Source organism: Peromyscus eremicus, chromosome 9 (assembly GCF_949786415.1).
Source record: "Peromyscus eremicus chromosome 9, PerEre_H2_v1, whole genome shotgun sequence".
Taxonomy (NCBI): domain Eukaryota; kingdom Metazoa; phylum Chordata; class Mammalia; order Rodentia; family Cricetidae; genus Peromyscus; species Peromyscus eremicus.
The window spans coordinates 44255415-44272834 of NC_081425.1; the positions used below are offsets into that span (position 1 = coordinate 44255415).

At 39.8% G+C, this 17420-nt stretch overlaps 1 protein-coding gene across 2 annotated transcripts in view; it reads right to left on the reverse strand.

Moving 5' to 3' along the window:
• Positions 1-564: 564 nt before the first annotated feature.
• Epsti1 (epithelial stromal interaction 1) overlaps positions 565-17420 on the reverse strand; it is a 104335-nt gene continuing 87479 nt past the window's right edge. For both annotated transcript variants that reach the window (XM_059273299.1, XM_059273298.1), the window contains 3 exons: positions 13760-13833; positions 7928-8027; positions 565-1118 (listed from right to left, as the gene is read on the reverse strand). In XM_059273299.1, coding sequence (XP_059129282.1) covers positions 1110-1118; positions 7928-8027; positions 13760-13833 — 183 coding nt within the window. In that variant the 3' untranslated portion in view covers positions 565-1109. The remainder of the gene's footprint in view (positions 1119-7927; positions 8028-13759; positions 13834-17420) is intronic.

Consider the following 17420-nt stretch of genomic DNA (forward strand, 5'->3'; position numbering starts at 1 on the left):
CATCTTCTATCATCTATCTATTCTGTCATTTATCTATTCTCTTTCTATAACTTATCTGTCTATAATCTACCTCTCTATATATCTATTATCTACACACACACACACACACACACACACACGCACACGCACACGCGCACACACACACACATTAATTCCTCCAACCTTTATTCTATGAAAGACTAAATGCAATGCACCATGGAGGATGGAAAGGTGGCTGTGGGACTGAACTACATAGTAGAGAGATCAATATTCTTTTACTCTAAGAATGATGAGCTTGTTCAAGGTCACGGAGCTTGAACAGGAGAGCTAATTAAACTAGATTGCACAGAACACAGAAAAGATAAGTTTCCCTCATACTTACAAATCAGATAAGGGGCTATAGCTGTCTAGTTAATTTTTATAAACATATTGGCTTTCCAATAAACAAATTTTTCCCCTTTGAAAATCAGGGGAACAGCACTAATCAATGTATAAAGACCAAGGAAAGACCCAAGAGTGACTGCCCACTGTATGTGATCTATATGGACGGTAAAAATGAATGTTATAATCAGACTCTTTGAGAACTTTTCATTTTAAAAATCTGACCCATTTATTCAGAAGTAGTTGGGAATTTATTTATAAATTTGTCTATAAAAGTATAAGAGATCTCCTTTTGCTCAAATTTGTAGATTAAGAAAGTAGGAATTCAGAAAGACCCCAAAGGCTCCCTAAACCTGCTGTAAGAATTAGTAAAGAAAAAAAAAAGTCAATTAGGAGACACAAGCCTACAGCATCCACAGCTCTAACTACCTTGAATGTCACATGATTCCCTTTTACTATTTTACTAACATTGCTCTAATTAGCCTTCTAATAAGAGGCAGAACTAATTAGGAAAAATAAGGTAACATTACGCCGGCAGTAGAGATTAAACACGAGTTGGTAATGAGCCTCTAAATCCACACATAACTAATGACAGAGGAAAACTGGCCACCCACAACCGCTCAGCTGAGTGGGTGGGCAGTTGAAGTTGAGGTATGAAGACTGAAGCCAAACAAAGTTGCGTGAAGGAAAAGCATCTCATGAGGGTTTTCAAGGTCAGCTGATGAAATCCCAATGGTAGTGACTGTTTCTCATACACCCTGAAATAAAAAGAAAACATAAATTACCACAAACAGCAAAATAAAATCTGAAGCCTGTACAACCCAAAATGGAGTTCCTGCAAACTATATGCAGTATATCAGACTAAGGTAACCTTCTCTGTTTTTTAATGACTGAAGTCCCAGTGAAATGAGTTTGATTTTTAAGTCATGGTGCATTTAGTTTGCTACATGATCTTTGCTGAGAACGTAATGTCTTATCCAATGACATCTTAGTGACTGTGCTTGTTACACACAGGCCAGCATGGGTCACAAATATTAGAGTTCATAAGTGTTGGCACCTCCACAAACACAGCAAGGACAGAATCCGGGTCAAAGGAATTGGAATGAAAATGTATTAGTGGAGTCACACTGGCTTATTCACCAGGAAGGTGACTTCTAAGGCGACCTTGAGGTTGATAGACTAATGAGTGCCCACTTCCACTGTGTTCAAGGGATCATCCTTTTGTAATACTGGGCTACACTACACTTGGGATACAGACAATTGTTGATTTGTCAGCCCTTTATGGAAACTCAGAGGTCATATCAAGTTCTCAACTGTCCTTGAAGACAAAGCATTCAGAGATATATCCCACAAAGTCTTGCCTATTATTGTAACTGAACATTTAATTGACAGTGACTTTTAACATGTTCAACATCAGGTGCCTCATGAAAACTAACATGGAATTTTACAAAATAAAAATGCATTTTTAAATATATGTCATTTAAAATTGTTGAAGAATAACTATATACATTAAGAAATATCAAGTTATAATGAAATAAAAATGTTTAAGAAATAAAGATCAATCCTATCTGTCATTTCAACATAACACTTATTAGGGGCCTCTTGTCCAAGAATCTATGTGACATATCAAGGAACTATTCTTTCCATGGATTTTTACCATAGTCCCTCATTTTTTGCCTTCTTCCTTTTCTTCTCTGCCTTTGGCTTTCTACTGGTTCCCATGTTTCCTCCCAGCCATCATTGGGGGCATAGCTTTTTTCCTCATATTACTTAGAGAATCTCAATTGCCATCCATTCACTTCTAAATAAATGACCCATTTGGAATATACCCTACATACTAACTCTAGTCTGATTGGTATTTACAAAATACACCCAGAATAAAAGACCAATGTCTGGTGCTCTTTTCTGACTTTGGATTGAGGTCCTTTGAGGAATGGATATATTAAATTTTAATGTAGTTATAGTTATTTTTTCTTTTTGGTTTATATTTTGGGTCAATTTTATAAATAATGTCTTTAATTTTCTTCTAAAAATGTTTCATTTTTCTTTATAAGCTTGACTCCTCCTAAAGCTGATTTTTGTAAATGGTGTCAGGAGAGTGTTGTCTAATTTCCAGTAGGTATACATGTGTCCTCAACACACCTGCTGCTGAATCCATTTCCCCCCGAGGGATGTGTCCTCCACTGCTCTGTCCTACATCAAAAGCCCGCAAATGTTTGGCCTGCCCATACCAACTCTGAGCCATCCTAAACAATTAAGTCCTCGTGTACATGTCTTTATCTTCAACTCTTCTTGACTCTTTGCTTCCACAATTAGTTAAGCCACAGACTGGGAACTCATTCCTATCCATTAAAGGATACAGCTTGCCCTTATTTATTCCCTAGAGTCTTTCGGAAATGTCTTACAATTCTTTAAAAAGTTCTCACATTTTTTAATCAGATATTTTTGGTTTGGTTTTCTTGTTTGCTCTAAATGTGTAGAAATGAATTTAGGTTTTATATACTGATTCTACATAAGTCAACATTGGTGAGCCCTTATTTACTCTAATATGAATAAATATTCTTTGAGATTCCTATGTAGGTGATCACATCATATGTGATGTAATTTATAGATTTGTTTTCCTTTTCAATACTTATACATAATTCAACAGAAAGGCTTTTGTTGAAGTTTTGTTTTATTATGAAGTTCTGCTTTTATTATTAAATAAAGAAACTTGCCCTCTATTTCTCCTTTGATAGAGCTTTTGACTACAAATGAGCACTTGAGTTTATCAAATGCTTTCTCTGTATCTGTAGAAATGATCATACAAAATTTATGAGATATATTATTTTAGGAGGTTTTTTATGGCTTGTTTTCTGATAAGCCGGGTACCGTAGTGAGAGTCAGTTGTCAAATTGACCCACTTAGGAAGAGGGAGCCCTAAATGAGGGTTTGCCTCCATTGGTGGGCATGTCTGAGGGATGTTTTCTTGACTGCTAATTGGTGTCTGAGGGCCCAGTTCCCTGTGGGAAGTACCACCCCAGGCAGGTGGATACAGGCTATCTAAGAAAAGTAGCTGAGCAAACCAGGAGAAGCAAGGTATGATCACTGTTTTGGTTCCTGCCTTGATTTCCTGTCTTAACATCTCTTCATGATGGACTGTAACCATAAGAGGAAATAAATTATTTCTTCCCAAGTTGTTTTTGGCCATGCCATTTATCATAGCAACAGAAAATCGAACTAGAGCATCATGTTTGCAGTTCTGAGATAGGTATAACCTAATGAGGTTATATTACCTAATGTTTTTAAAGGTCTATAAAAATTTTATGATTTTTAAACCTATGTTTATGAGCAAAAGTCCTTTTGGTACTTTTTTGAGAATTGCATGCATGACTACCGTGAATTTTCATCAGATCTTCTACTCCCTCCCTCTCCAATTCTTCTCCATGTTCCCCAACACAGTCCATTCTCAAATTCATGAAGTGCTCCTCCAAAATTATTGCTACATGTACACACACACACACACACACACACACCTATGGAGTTCAATTAGTACTGCGTGTAGGTACTTTGGTTGAACTATCAAGGAACTTGTCTTAGAAGAAAACTGACTTTCTCTTCCTTAGAAGCCACCAACTCTCTATAGCTCTTCAACCAGGGGTAGTACCATGGGTGCTCTTCATGCATGGGTGCTGGAATGCTGGCTGATGTGGTCTCATGCAGGCCTTGTGCAGGGAATCATGTTGTTGGGAGTTCAAGGGTGTTACAGCCTTGTCGTGTCCAGAAGACACTGTGTCATAGCACTCCTCCTGGTCCTCCAGCTCTTACGATCCCCCTACCCCCCTTCTGTGATGTTTCCTGAGCTTTAGATGTAGATGTGCCATTTGGGGATGAACACTCCACAGTCAGTCATTCTTTGCACACTTTGGGAAAGCCCAGCTTGTTTCATGGGTACTGGAGTCTGGTGCTCCTGATTGTGCATCAAGCCCTCTTCACTGAGCCTTCTCTCCAGCCCCTGGGCCATCTTTAATTGTATCTTGGTTTTGCTCGTTATTCCAAGTCTCATTTTTATTTTAGCAAATGCTTCCTACACAGCTCTTTTAAATTCAATACCTATTCATTTTACTATATCAAAATGTTCTCCTAAATCTTTTGTTGTGCTCATAATGTGAAATCTCAACGACTTGTTCTCTTGTGTGTGCAGTAGATTCTAGTCATGGCTTCTTGTTTGGGCTATATTAGCAAACAAAACAATCCAAGAGACCCGTCCTTGTGTTCAGAGAGGTCAAAACAGTCAGATAAATGTATAAATAGATGTGTTAGGGAAATACGGTAGAGGAGAAAGAGTGTTGTGGGAAAATACTGTGGGATGTTGGAAGGGCACTGCAAGGCTTAGAAAAGGACAATCTAAGGAAATCCTATCAAGATGACGGAATCCGAGAAAGCTCTTGAAGGAAGAGAAGTGACAGATACTTTGAAGAGGTGTATAAAGGGAGAAGCTGGGTAAAGGTCCCAAGCTGAAGCAGCCAGTGTCAGAACGTTTTCAAATACCCGCAAGGATGCCGATGCAGCTAGAAAGAGCCATGACAGTAAAGGGCAGGGGTGAGACAGATTGCACCTCATGTAGCACCCTGAGGGCCAGAGAGGGAATCCTAGCTCTTACTCTAAGTGGCTGAGGGAGTTCTGTAAGCCCCTGGAGGGTTTTGAAGAGGAAATTGACAAGCTATGGCCTCTGTTGCTCTCCTACTGAAAACAGATTCCAGATATGTAATTGTGAACATAAGAAAACAACCCAGGAAATGACTGTTAGGATTTGGAAGTGCACTGGGAGAGACTAGACAAAGGATAATGCCAGTGAAGGTGGTGGAAAAGGTCGGACTGAAAATGTTTGCAGTTTAGTTTTAGACATACAGAGGTGGAAATGCCTGTTACTAGTCAACCCAACTGGATGTGCAAATCTAGAGGAAAAGGATTAGGTTGGGAACAGAAAGTTAAGAACAGTAAGCACATGGAAGACAGTTTCTTCAGGCAGAGAAGGTATTAATGAAGTAGTCGGGAATGTGGCTTCCCTGGGGTACAGGAGATTCGGGGAAGGATAATGGAAGGAAATGACCACTAAGATTTGTTGGATCCCAGCAAAGGAATGTGTCCTAGAAACTATTTCAAAGGCAGAAAAGATTCACCTTGTCAAGTGCTGAGAGGCCAGAGATCAAACTTGAAGGGTAGCCAAGGGTTTTTGCACTGTGGACATTATCAGTGGCCATGAAAAGATAATAAAACAAACAAAACTACTGGTAAAGTTGGCTCACATAAAACAGCAAGAACAACAAAAAACCCTAGAGGCAGACAACATGATGATGTACACCTGTAATCCTATACACCAGGAAAAGAGGGGATGAGAGGTCCACACCAGCCTGAGCTACAGAGGAGATGGCTTTTGAAAAAGTAGGAAATTAAGTCAGTGGCAGCAATGTATCAACAAAATGTATGTTTGCTCTTGTTACACTGGTAGAATTTTCTACTTTGATGGAATGTTTGGTGACTTAGGAGAGAAGGATGTTAGTAGAACAGTGTCCCAGCAGGTAAAAAGAGATGCTCTGGTCCATAATTAAGCAAGGTCTCAATACGTGTAGGTGAATAAAGATGGGGTGAGATTGAGGACATTCTCACCTTTCTATCACATAATTTCAAATAAGAGAAGAATCGAAAACCACCTTGGATTTGGATATGCCTGTCCTGGTAAAATATTTTGACCCAATCATTGTCACCATTGTATCCTAAGAACATAGTGGTCTTCTCTTTCATCTGTTGAGTCTAAGCAACAATTTGTCACCCACTCTCCAAGGTTCGCCAGTAGTCACTGCGGAGCTGGGTTTTAAGTCACCTCCTTAGCTGAATCCCAGTTGCTATGTACGCACTCATATGTTCCCACATCTTCCCTGGATCCTAGACACTTCTCCAAGGACTCCTGGAAGTTGCTGAGTAGTGGAGAGATGAAAACTCAACAGTGGAGTTGCAAATCCTGGACAAAATTTGATTTCCAAGTATGTTTTCTTACGTCTCCTACTCACAAAGCCTCGTGAACAAGCTCACAACCTCGAGACTGAGTTTCAAATGTGTTCTCCCTCTTTCATGTTGTCCAGATTCTGAATGCCATAGCAGAGCAAATCAACATACATTGTGAATAAAACAGACCCATCCAAGGCACATTCTCTATAAATGTGCTCATAGTCAATCATCTTCAATACGTATATTTTAATAAAAACTACCAATTTTAACTTCTAGCTGCCTTCTGAGGAGTCCTGCATATAAGATTGTTAATGCATTGATTTTTCCACAGTGAGCTTTTGCACTTCAACTATTTATTGAGTTACTTATTTCCTAGTTTCCAGGTTAGAAAACACTATATGTATTTATTTGGAGGTGGGGCATACCACAGCATGAATATGGAGGTCAGCTGACAGCTTGTGGGAGATCACTCTTTCCAACATGTGGGTCCCAGGGATCAAACTCAGGTCATCAGGCTTGATGATGAATACCTTTATCCACTGAGCCATCTCACCAGCCCAGAACTTGATTATTTTGTTGGATTTTGATGATTTAAAAACATCTATCTGATCTCCTCACTCCAAATATACAGGTATATATGTATAGACACACACATATGTATGTATACACACATACATACACACACACATCTGATCTCCTCACTCAAAATATTCCTCACTCCAAATATACATACATATATATATATACACACACACACATATGTACGAATACACACATACACACACAAATACTTTTAAGTCCTCATTCACTTGGGATTTAATTAAACTAAAAAATAAATTGTGATTGATTTCTGACTCTGCACACCTTGTAGTCACATATATTTTGAAGTTTTGTTATTGGTTCAAGAATATATTGCACACAAAAACACATTAAACACATAGAATTGCAAGGGTGTTTTTCCCACAGAAATATGTAAGGATATTTCATCTTCCAAAAATACCTTTGGCTATAGGGCTTTTTTTTTAAATCATATTGTAGTGAAAAGTTAAATCCTAGTTTCTTTGATGTGCTGGGTTCACAAGGAGGCCCCATGACTGGAGAAGAATGCTTAGTGTTTTCATAACCACATTTCACTTCAAATTTCCTTGGGGGGAAAAATCTTCATTTGTTTTTGTTGCAGGTCTGGGCAAAGGTGATAAAAAAAAAAAAAAAAAGCCTTCCAGGCTGGGCACATGCTAAGAACAAAAGGTAGGTGTTCTGTTGTTTGTTTTGTTTTTTAATTGGTCCAAACGGAAATTCTTCTTACCCTCCTCCTCTATCTCTCCTCCTCTCTCTGCTCCCTCCCTTCCCCTTCCTTTCTTTCCTCCACTCACTCTTCCCTGCTGAATTTATATTAATTACCCTGGCTGCCCATTACAGTACACGATGATGGTGATGATGATGATGGTGATGATGATGATGATGATGATGATGATGATTAGGGGAAATTCACAATATATTTTTAAGTGATCACTTATTTTTATCCTTTGACTTGGAAACATTTTTTTTTTTTTTTTTTTAGAGAAAAGAAAACACTTACCCAGCTGTTGGTACTATTCATATTCCAACAGCCTCCAGACTGCTCGAGGCCACCTGGTTGACTTTTGCCTTGGAGTCGGTCCAGAAAAGCATTATTTACCCTTTAAAACAAAGAAAAATGTGCATAAGTAGCAAGCCTGCTGCAGGGAAAAGAGGCTTCTGAGAGCCAAATGTGCTGCACAAACTGGTGTGGGATACTTCTTCCCCTCGGCTTAGAGGAGGTCTATGGAAACCTCGGTCTAGTGACGCATGGGGTCTGCTAAGGGCCCCTTACTGGTACTGGTGTGTCTCAAGCCAAAAGGACATCAATTCCCAACTTTAAAGTTTCACTCTCCGGGTCACCTGAGCTAGTCCTCTGGTCACCCAAGCAAGCCAAGGAATGAGACAGAGGCTAGAGATGGAAGAACCAGAAAGAACTAATGGGAGTGGGGGTGGGGAGTGGGGGGTGGGAAGCTCCGTGGCAGTGCTGTGCAGGACAGAGCGGTTCCCACTTAAGCTCTATGGCCCTGTCAGTCATCCGGAATCACGCCAGAGGCAAGGCGAAGGAAAACAGCAGGCTGTAAGGAGAGAAAAGAAGTTCAAGTTCCAAACGACAGAATAAGTACACCTTTCTCTGATGTTCTGCCACACTTACAGCCACCAACTGCAAAACTTAAATCTGAATTAATAAGACAATCATGTTCGCAAAGGTCAGGATAGAGGCTGCCAGAGATGGTCTAACAAGTTATCCCTCAATATCCATGAGGGGTTGACTCCAGGGCTGCCTGTGGGTACCAAAGGACACTGATGTCATGTCTCTTCTGTAAAGTGACATAGCACTGCCACCCTTCACATGTCCTCCTGTATGTTTTAAATGATTTGTGGGTTACTTGTAATATTTAATACAGTATCAATGCTGTGTAATGAGTAAAAGACTTATTACACTGTATTCTTTAAAGAATGAGGCAGGAAAATTGTTATAACACGTAGCTATAGATACAGAATTTTTCTGAGTATTTTCAGTTCAGTCTGTTCAAGCCATGAATAGACTCACAGATATGATGCGCTGACTATTTCTACAGATGGCTACCTGGAGGCTCACTTGATAATTAGTTATTATCCTAAATAGTTGTATTATGGGCATTTCAACACCATCTTCTAAGTCACCTAAGCATGGCTGAGTAGAGACAGGGACTCAGAAGCTGGGTAAATAGCAACAGAGAGACTTAGAAACTTAGAAGATAAGACTAGAAAGTTCTTGGGGCAGAAACAGCACCTAGCATAAGCAGCTATTCAGCATGCATTTGTGGAAGGAAAGGAAAGGTGAGAACTGAGCACATCTGCCTCCTGTGCAGACATGGAAAGCAGAAGTAGGTCCTGCTGGATGGTCAAAGTCACAGCTCTCTGCGATGGGGAACTGCAAGAAAACAATGGCTGGGTGGCCCAGTCATGTAGTCCAAGCTCACTCAGCGCCAGCCAAGATGTCAACTGTGTTTGGGCTCCTCTTGATCTCTGAAGATTGACTAGCTGTTTCTCTACAAGTGTATTCCCTGTAGGCATGGCTGCATCTCAGCTTTCTGTTCTCACCCTAGAAACCTATGCAAGTGCCACAGCCTGGCCCACTGCAGGACCCCATGTCTGAGTCACCACGCTGAATCTTACTAAATTACAGCCTTGAATGCTCACGAGTGGAAATTGCCCTGTGAGCAACACAACCAAAGGCCTTCTGGAATGTGGACACACTTGATGCTAGTTTTTATTGTGTGTGTGTATGCATGTGTGTGTGTGTGTGCATGTGTGTGTGTGTGTGCATGTGTGTGTGCATGTATGTGTAGGCCAGAGGTCAACACTGGGTGCTTGCCTCAATTTCTTTCTATATTAATTTTTAAGGCAGTGTCTCTCATGGAACTTTGGACTGCTCAGTTTGGCTGGACTGGCTTGCCAACATACCTCCACTGTCTCTATCCCCTCCACACCAAATCACTGGGGCCATAGATGGGTCCCTCATGCTACCCAGGTACTGAGGATGCAAACTCAGGTTCTCATGATTACACAGCAAGCCATTTGTGGCTGAGGCATCTCCCCAACCCCTTTATCTAGGGTTTTGGTCAGTCATAAGGAAGAGTTTTCCCTCAATCATTTCCCCAATGACCTCCCACCCCATACAAACCACCGGATGTCTTAACTGTCTTACTAATCAACACATCCTGAATTCACTCATGTCCTATCACCTCTCTGGGTTACTGTCTCTACCCTATCCTGTCATTCATTCTTCACAATACAACCTCCACCCCACCCCATCCCACCTCAAGTTAGAAAAGTGATCTTACCTCCAATGATGGTTTAAATAAGAATGGCCCCTATAGGCTCATGGATTTGAATGCTTAGTCACCAAGGAGTGGCACTGTTTGAAAGGATTGGGAGGTATGACCTTGCTGGAGGAAGTGTGTCCCTGGGGGTAAGCTTTGAGGTTTTAAAAGCCCATATCAAGCTCAGTATCCCCCTCTCTGCATGCAGATCAGGATGTAGCTCTCAACTACTTCTCCAGCACCATGTCTGCCAATGCATGCTGCCATGCTTCCTGCCAATAGTGGACAAAACCTCCAAAAACTGTAAGCTAGCTCCAATTAAATGTGTTGTTTTATAAGAGCTGCCTTGGTCATGGCTTCTCTTCACAGCAACAGAACAGTGACTGAGACACCTTCCTTCTGCTTCAAAATCTCCCATGGCTTGAGAAGAGTCACTATCTTATGCAATCTCGTATTTCGTCCTTCCCACTTTGGGCCAGCTTCCATTCTCTACTCTTTTTCATCCAGCGTCATCCAAACTTTGGGATGTAAAGTCCAACCTCATTCCCACCACACAGCCTCTGCACTTGCTGCTTTGCTGACAATAAGGGGCCCTTCCAGTAGGAGTCTCTGCCTCTGAGTTCTGTGCACCTGCGTCTTCCTCACCCTCTGATGTTAGCTCTTGTATGAGGCCTTTTAATCACCTGTCACCTCCAGCTGCTCACTCTGATATCACAGTCATGGTATTCACCACCATTTGGAAAAGTTTCACTGTGTAATTGTTTCTGGGTTTGTGATTTGCATGTGGTTGGGGACTATTTTCCGCTGGTTCACCCCATTACCTGGAATAGAGCCTGGGCTGAGTGTGCCCTGATAACATACTCATTGAGTGAATGGGGCTTCTCAGCACATGCTCCCTACATCCATGGCTGTGGACAGAGGCCGTGCCATGAAAAGCTCACTGATGTGGAGTACAAAGTACACATGGCTCAGTATCAACTGCTCTGACTGGGTTTTCATAAAGCAAGTTCACCCACAAGCTTGGCTACTAAGAGGAAGAGAGACTGAGTTCTCCATGGTGCTTTAGGAAGATCCTCAACTGGCTTGCCCACTGCGGAATAGGTCAACCAGAGACAAAGACACAGAATGCACAGCTTGTTTCTCTCCATCGGCAACAAGAATCCAAACAGTGAGGAAAGATTCCTGCTACATTTTTGTTGACTAGTTTGAGACTGCACATTTTATTGTTGTCAAACTTGTACTCTGGGTTTATTTGTTTGTTTGTTTTTTCTCCCTGAGGGTTAGTTTGGATTAAAAACTATTACTCAGAGATGGTTTGAGTGTTCATAAATCAATAGGGTTCATTCTGGCATTCACCTCACAGTCCAGATCCATTCGAGCCTTTAAAGTGGTGATCTATCAGCTCTCTGCGGGGATTCTTAGGTGCTTCCCTTGCTCGAGTGGTTATACAGGGTCAGGTGCAGTTTCAGGTGTATACTCACTATAGGATGCATTGAAAAGCTCACATGGAATCCCACAAGCTTTCTATCATAAATGCAGAGTTGAGTGCTTATCTATGTCAACTTCTAAACAGGAGAATGCTTGTCGCCTTTTGAATGCTGATGAAATCATGCCCCCAGGGTACATCTAATGTATATACCCTACCTGCATACTACATAGTTTGTGTTGTTGCCTTTTGAGGAGGCACCACTATTTTTGTTCATTAAGGAATTATGGGATGTGTGTCTTATGATACCATGGGAATGCATGCTATAAACTTTAAAGGCAGTACAAATGCACACTCTTTTCAAAAATTGATCAAGAATATAAAATATGTGTCTAAAGGCTTGGTTAGTTGTTTCAAACTTGATTACTGAGCTTATTATCCACAGAGATTCCCTGGTGGGTTTAATTTGGATCTATGTGTCACCAGAATCAATAAGAGAGAAAATAGGTACAGAAAATAAACATTCCCACCAATATTTATGTATTTGGCAGTATGGACAATAAATTTAAAGAATGATGGCCAAGATTCTTGTAACAAAAATGCAACCCTTTCCACCTCTAACCAAATAGCATGCACTTTTATTTGGCACCCATGAAAGGTTAATGTATTAGCAATGGGGACTATTAATGTGACACATTGTTATCTTTAAGATGCTTAAGGCTTTTTAATCTAATTACCCCAGAAGAATAATTGGCTACTGGTAGCAACCACTGTGTATATAAAAACAATATCAGTGTTTTTCTAACCAAAAGTCTTCTAAAGAGAAAATGAGCAAAACCAATAAAAAACACTAGATAATTTATGGCCTACTTCATAGGCAATAATAAAGGTCCCTTCCTCCCCCTCAGTTTACCTAACAAAATAATCTAACCAATGTCTCAAGGTTTTGATGTTTCCCTAAATCAGAGTAAAACATATAAACTCACATTTAACATTTTAAAAGTACTTTGTGAAAACCGTAGAAACAACAAAGTCTACTCAAAGGGACATCGACACTCACCAGCAGTTAGAGGCACCTTCAGGACTGGAGCATCTACTAGACATCTTTTCAAAGTCCCTCATTTACAAAATGAAAGCATTACAATTCAAAAACGCACTTCAGTGGTGCTGGAGAGATGGCGGAGCAGTCAAGGGCCCTCACTGCTTTTCCAAAGGACCCAGGTTCGAATCCCAGCACCTACATGGTGGCTTATAACCATCTGTAATTCTATCCTGGGGGATTTGATGCCCCTCTTCTGGCCTCTACAGGCACCAAGCATGTACATGGTGTCTAACCATCTATATCAATCCAATAACGCCAAAGTCGTTTACAAACAGGAACGTGCGGTCTCAGAGGGATGTGACATTCTGTCGCGGGGAAGGGGACAAAATAACAGCCTAAATAAACAGAAAGTGTGGTTTGGCCTTCTCTCTTTAAGCCAACACGTGCATTCTCATGTGAGTACAGGTGTCCAAGGAAGCCAGTGACGGTGTCAGATTTCCTGGGACAGGTTTTACTCCCTGGAATAGGGGTTACAGACATTTGTGAGTAGCTGGATGTGGGCGCTAAGGCTTCAACTCAGGTCCTTTGTAAGAGCAATAAGTGTTCTTAACCACTAAGCCATTTTCTCCAACCCTGTGATTCAGCCTTCTCATAGGAGTTTGAATGTCCTTAACCCAAGAAGTGTAGAAATTCTGTATGCATATACATATGTATGTATACAAATGAATAGATAGATAGATAGATAGATAGATAGATAGATAGATAGATAGATAGGTAGGTAGATAGATAGATAGATAGATAGATAGATAGGTAGGTAGGTAGATAGATAGATAGATAGATAGATAGATAGATAGATAGATAGATAGGTAGGTAGGTAGGTAGGTAGGTAGGTAGGTAGATAGATAGATAGATAGATAGATAGATAGATAGATAGATAGGCACAGCACACACAGGTTTAGAAGTGATTTTAATTCCAGAACATTATTTAATGTTGCTCTAACGTTTTCCCAAAAATGCTGCAAAACTTTATAAGTAATTGATTTTACCAAGGATGCTTATTTTATTGGCCAGTTATACCTCCAGTGCTCAGCTTGAAGGATTTGGGCTCTTTCTTCCTCTTGGTGCTGTCCTTTAGTTTCCAGTAATTTACTCTAGGAACAATGAAAGTTTGAAGATATGGTTTTCAATTAACACGGTTGTACAGACGGCCCCCAAATCAATTACACATTTAACCTTAGCTGGGGCAACATTTCACTTCTGAAACTTCTACTTAAATCTATTTGGACGTGAAATTATTTTCCCTCTATAAGTAGGCAGCAAAAATAATTGCAGCTTAGTCTAACAGAATAGCTCTGTGAGTGTAAAATTGTCAGATTAAAAAGCCAATGTGCATGGTCAAGAAAATTAGACCAAGGTGTACAAAACACAGAGAAGACAATACAATGTGACTCAAACTCATCTATGTCTTACAAAGAAAAACAAATCGAATAAGTTCCTTTAAGAATATCACACAATACTATCATAGTATTTTTGTAACATTTCTTTCCTAGTAAAAATCCATTGCAACTTAAAAGTAAATTTTGGACTCCGTTCTGCAGTGCAATTCTATTGGTAAAGCGTTCTCGGCCTTGGAGAATAAGATCTGCCTTAATAGCAGTTATATCTGTTTTTTTAAACAGTTATTTCTCCTGCTATCAGAACTTCAGGCTCCCTAGTTGGGGTTCCAAATACATCTCATGACTGTGAGTCTCCAGTTTCTAACATCCTGGTTGTCTTCTTGGAAGTAGTAACTCCTGTGGCCACAGATAATTCATTTATACTCTTACACCATAGGACTAAGTGCCAGGATTTCCTGAATACCCATCACCTACCTTCAGGCAGACCAAGTTTTAATCCTATTTTCAAAGACAGACAAAAGCAGAAGAAAGAAAACCACCAGGCCCAAGTCATAAGCCACCCCTTGGGCTAAAGAGATTTTTCTGGTGGAAACTCTACTGTCAGGTTCTGACAAACGCATGCCAATGAATGGCCATGGCTAGTGTTTTCGAACCACCTCGTGAAAAGTCTAAAACAAACTAAAAATTCATACTGACTTTTTCTTTTTAAATTTCATTCAAAATGTCATTGCCAAAGAAATACACTTGTTTCTTATACATTATACTCTAAATTTATTGCCTATTGGTCTATAAAGCCCATTAGTCTATTCTCATTCTTATATAGTGCTAATAAGGGAAATTGGAGAGTTTTCAAAATAATGACATACTATCCACCCATTCAACACTTCCCCGGAATCTAGATGCCAAGCCTAGTGCTAGAGTTCTCACTTTTCCACAATGATATAAAGTCGTCTGTTTCTTTTAATCTTTTAATTGTATTTTCCCCTTGGGACCAAAGCCAGGGGCATGGACATGCTCTGTGGGTGCTCTACCCCCAAACACTATCCTACCCCTTCTTCCTTTTGAGCTTAATATATACAGAAAGTTTTAACACTCTGTCAAATGGCTAGGCAGAGTGGTACGGGTCTATGATTTTAGCCCTTGGAAGGCTGGGGCCCAAAGACTAAGTTTGAAGCTAGCCTTAGCTACCTATTAAGGCCCTGTTTCAAAAAATAAGTCAAAGTATGAGAACACATCCTAGCACTTGCCAGGTTTATATAAAGCGAAAGCAGCTGTTACCCTCCTTTGTCTCCATACCATTTTCAATTCCTCTTGTGTGCATGCTTACCTGTCTAAAGTATCTCCACAATAAGCATTCCTATTCTACTTACTAATTCTGGTTACATTAATTTTATGTCCTATTATGGAATGAGATTTATATGTCTTTATTACTATCTTCATGTCAATCCCAATCCCCCTCCTCATATAGCCCATTTCCATTCTTAAACACTTCTCTCAACATTCAGTGTGGTGGCAGAGAGGGCCTAGGGCTCTTGTAGCTCCTCACTAAGATTTCCAAAATTTTATTAAAAGCTAACTACATCACTTCCCCTTTCCCTTCACTCATTCCAATCCCCACTACCATGCCCTTCCCTCTGACACCTTCCTTCTCAAATTCCTTGAATAGTCATTGTTATATACATATATATAAATGTCTAATGAGTCTGTCTAGTGTCTCTTGAGGGTATGATACCAGAGCTGACGACTTTACATTGTAGAACTAACTAGTTGTTTTTATTTTTAACCCAGCCTTGGCAGGCGCCACATACCTCCACATCCAGCACTTTAGTCAGTCTGTGTCTTACAGCTTCTTGAATATGAGTTCTGCCTTTTCTGTTTCACTCAGTCAATTATCGCTTGCCAGCTACAAAATTTTTGCTAAAGAATTAGAAGTATGATTCTATGTAGAGCACTTGCCTGGCATGTCTAAGAATCTGGGTTGAGTCTCACCAATAAACAAGCAAACGAACAAACAGATAAATAAATAAGACATTTTCTTTTTGCTGTAATCCTCTTATCTATTCTTTCGTTCTTATAAACATACAAGAGCAAAAAAAGATTAAAAAAAAAAGATCATGTTTCTCTTTCTGTGGGAAATGAGAAGAAAGGGACCAGTTATAAACAAAATTGTTGTGGAATTTATTAGGGAAAAAAATCCAAGAATGTAATCATAGCTACAAAGGCATCATGTGCAATGAAATAAATGAGAAAGAAGTAGACCTATCAGACATTAAGATGTGTCCTGAAACTTAGCGGTTTAAACAGCTCAAGTCTGGCAAGAGGCCGAATGCCTGTGGAAATGTGGTTATGGTAGACTTGTGCTGAGGCTGTCTAGCAGACACTTGAGTGAAGGTTGATAGACTGAGCAACTACTAAGAGAAAAATCAAAACTAGATCCTTCACTTGTAAATATACATAAATTCTATAGAGTCTAAGATTTGAACGTTAAAGATGAAATCACAAACATTTTCAAAGCAAGTATAGGTAAAATTATGAACATAGCAAAGAAAGTTACACAAGAAGAAAATTGGTAAATTCAGCTGAATAAAAAATCTATAGCTCCTATTTTGATAAAATACCATAAACCAGCTTTAAAATAAGTAAAATAGGAATAAGTAAATATTTACGGCACACATAAGCTAATTGGATGTGTCCCATGCATTCATTGAACAAAATATCTGAGAGGCTTTTGGTGAGCCGGGCTTAGATGGATGTGCCAGCCCTACAGTGGTGCACAAGACAGATGGGATCCTTGCCCTATTACAGTTCCTATTCTAGACGAAGGAAACTTGTGACCAAGTGCGGGTATTGGAGTCCCGGGAACTGGAGTTACAGACAGTTGTGAGGCACCATGTGGGTGGTAAGAATTGAACCCACGTCCTTTTCGAGAACAACAAGTGCTCTAAACCACTGAGCCATCTCCCCAGTACCCCCATTTCAAATTTATATGCTTGCATTTGCCGTATGTAAAATACCTTGTGGAACAATGAAAGAAACTGGTCATTGCCATTGGTAAAGAACTTGGAGCATAGATGGATAGAGGGAGAAAGCTTTAACATCTGATACGCTTTAGGTTTTACAATCTTTATATGTACATATTAATTACTTCCTTAGACCATCTGTGGGGGGTTATAACTCATGTAAAAGGCCCCTTCTGCTTTCATAAGTTTTTCTTTGTTTAAAGATGTAATTCTACTTTAATTAAAATGTATTAAAATAAACAAATAAAAAGATTCTAATAGGTACAGTTTTTAACGTGTAGAGATAACAAAACAGGAAGTTAGTATATTAGGAAGCTAAAA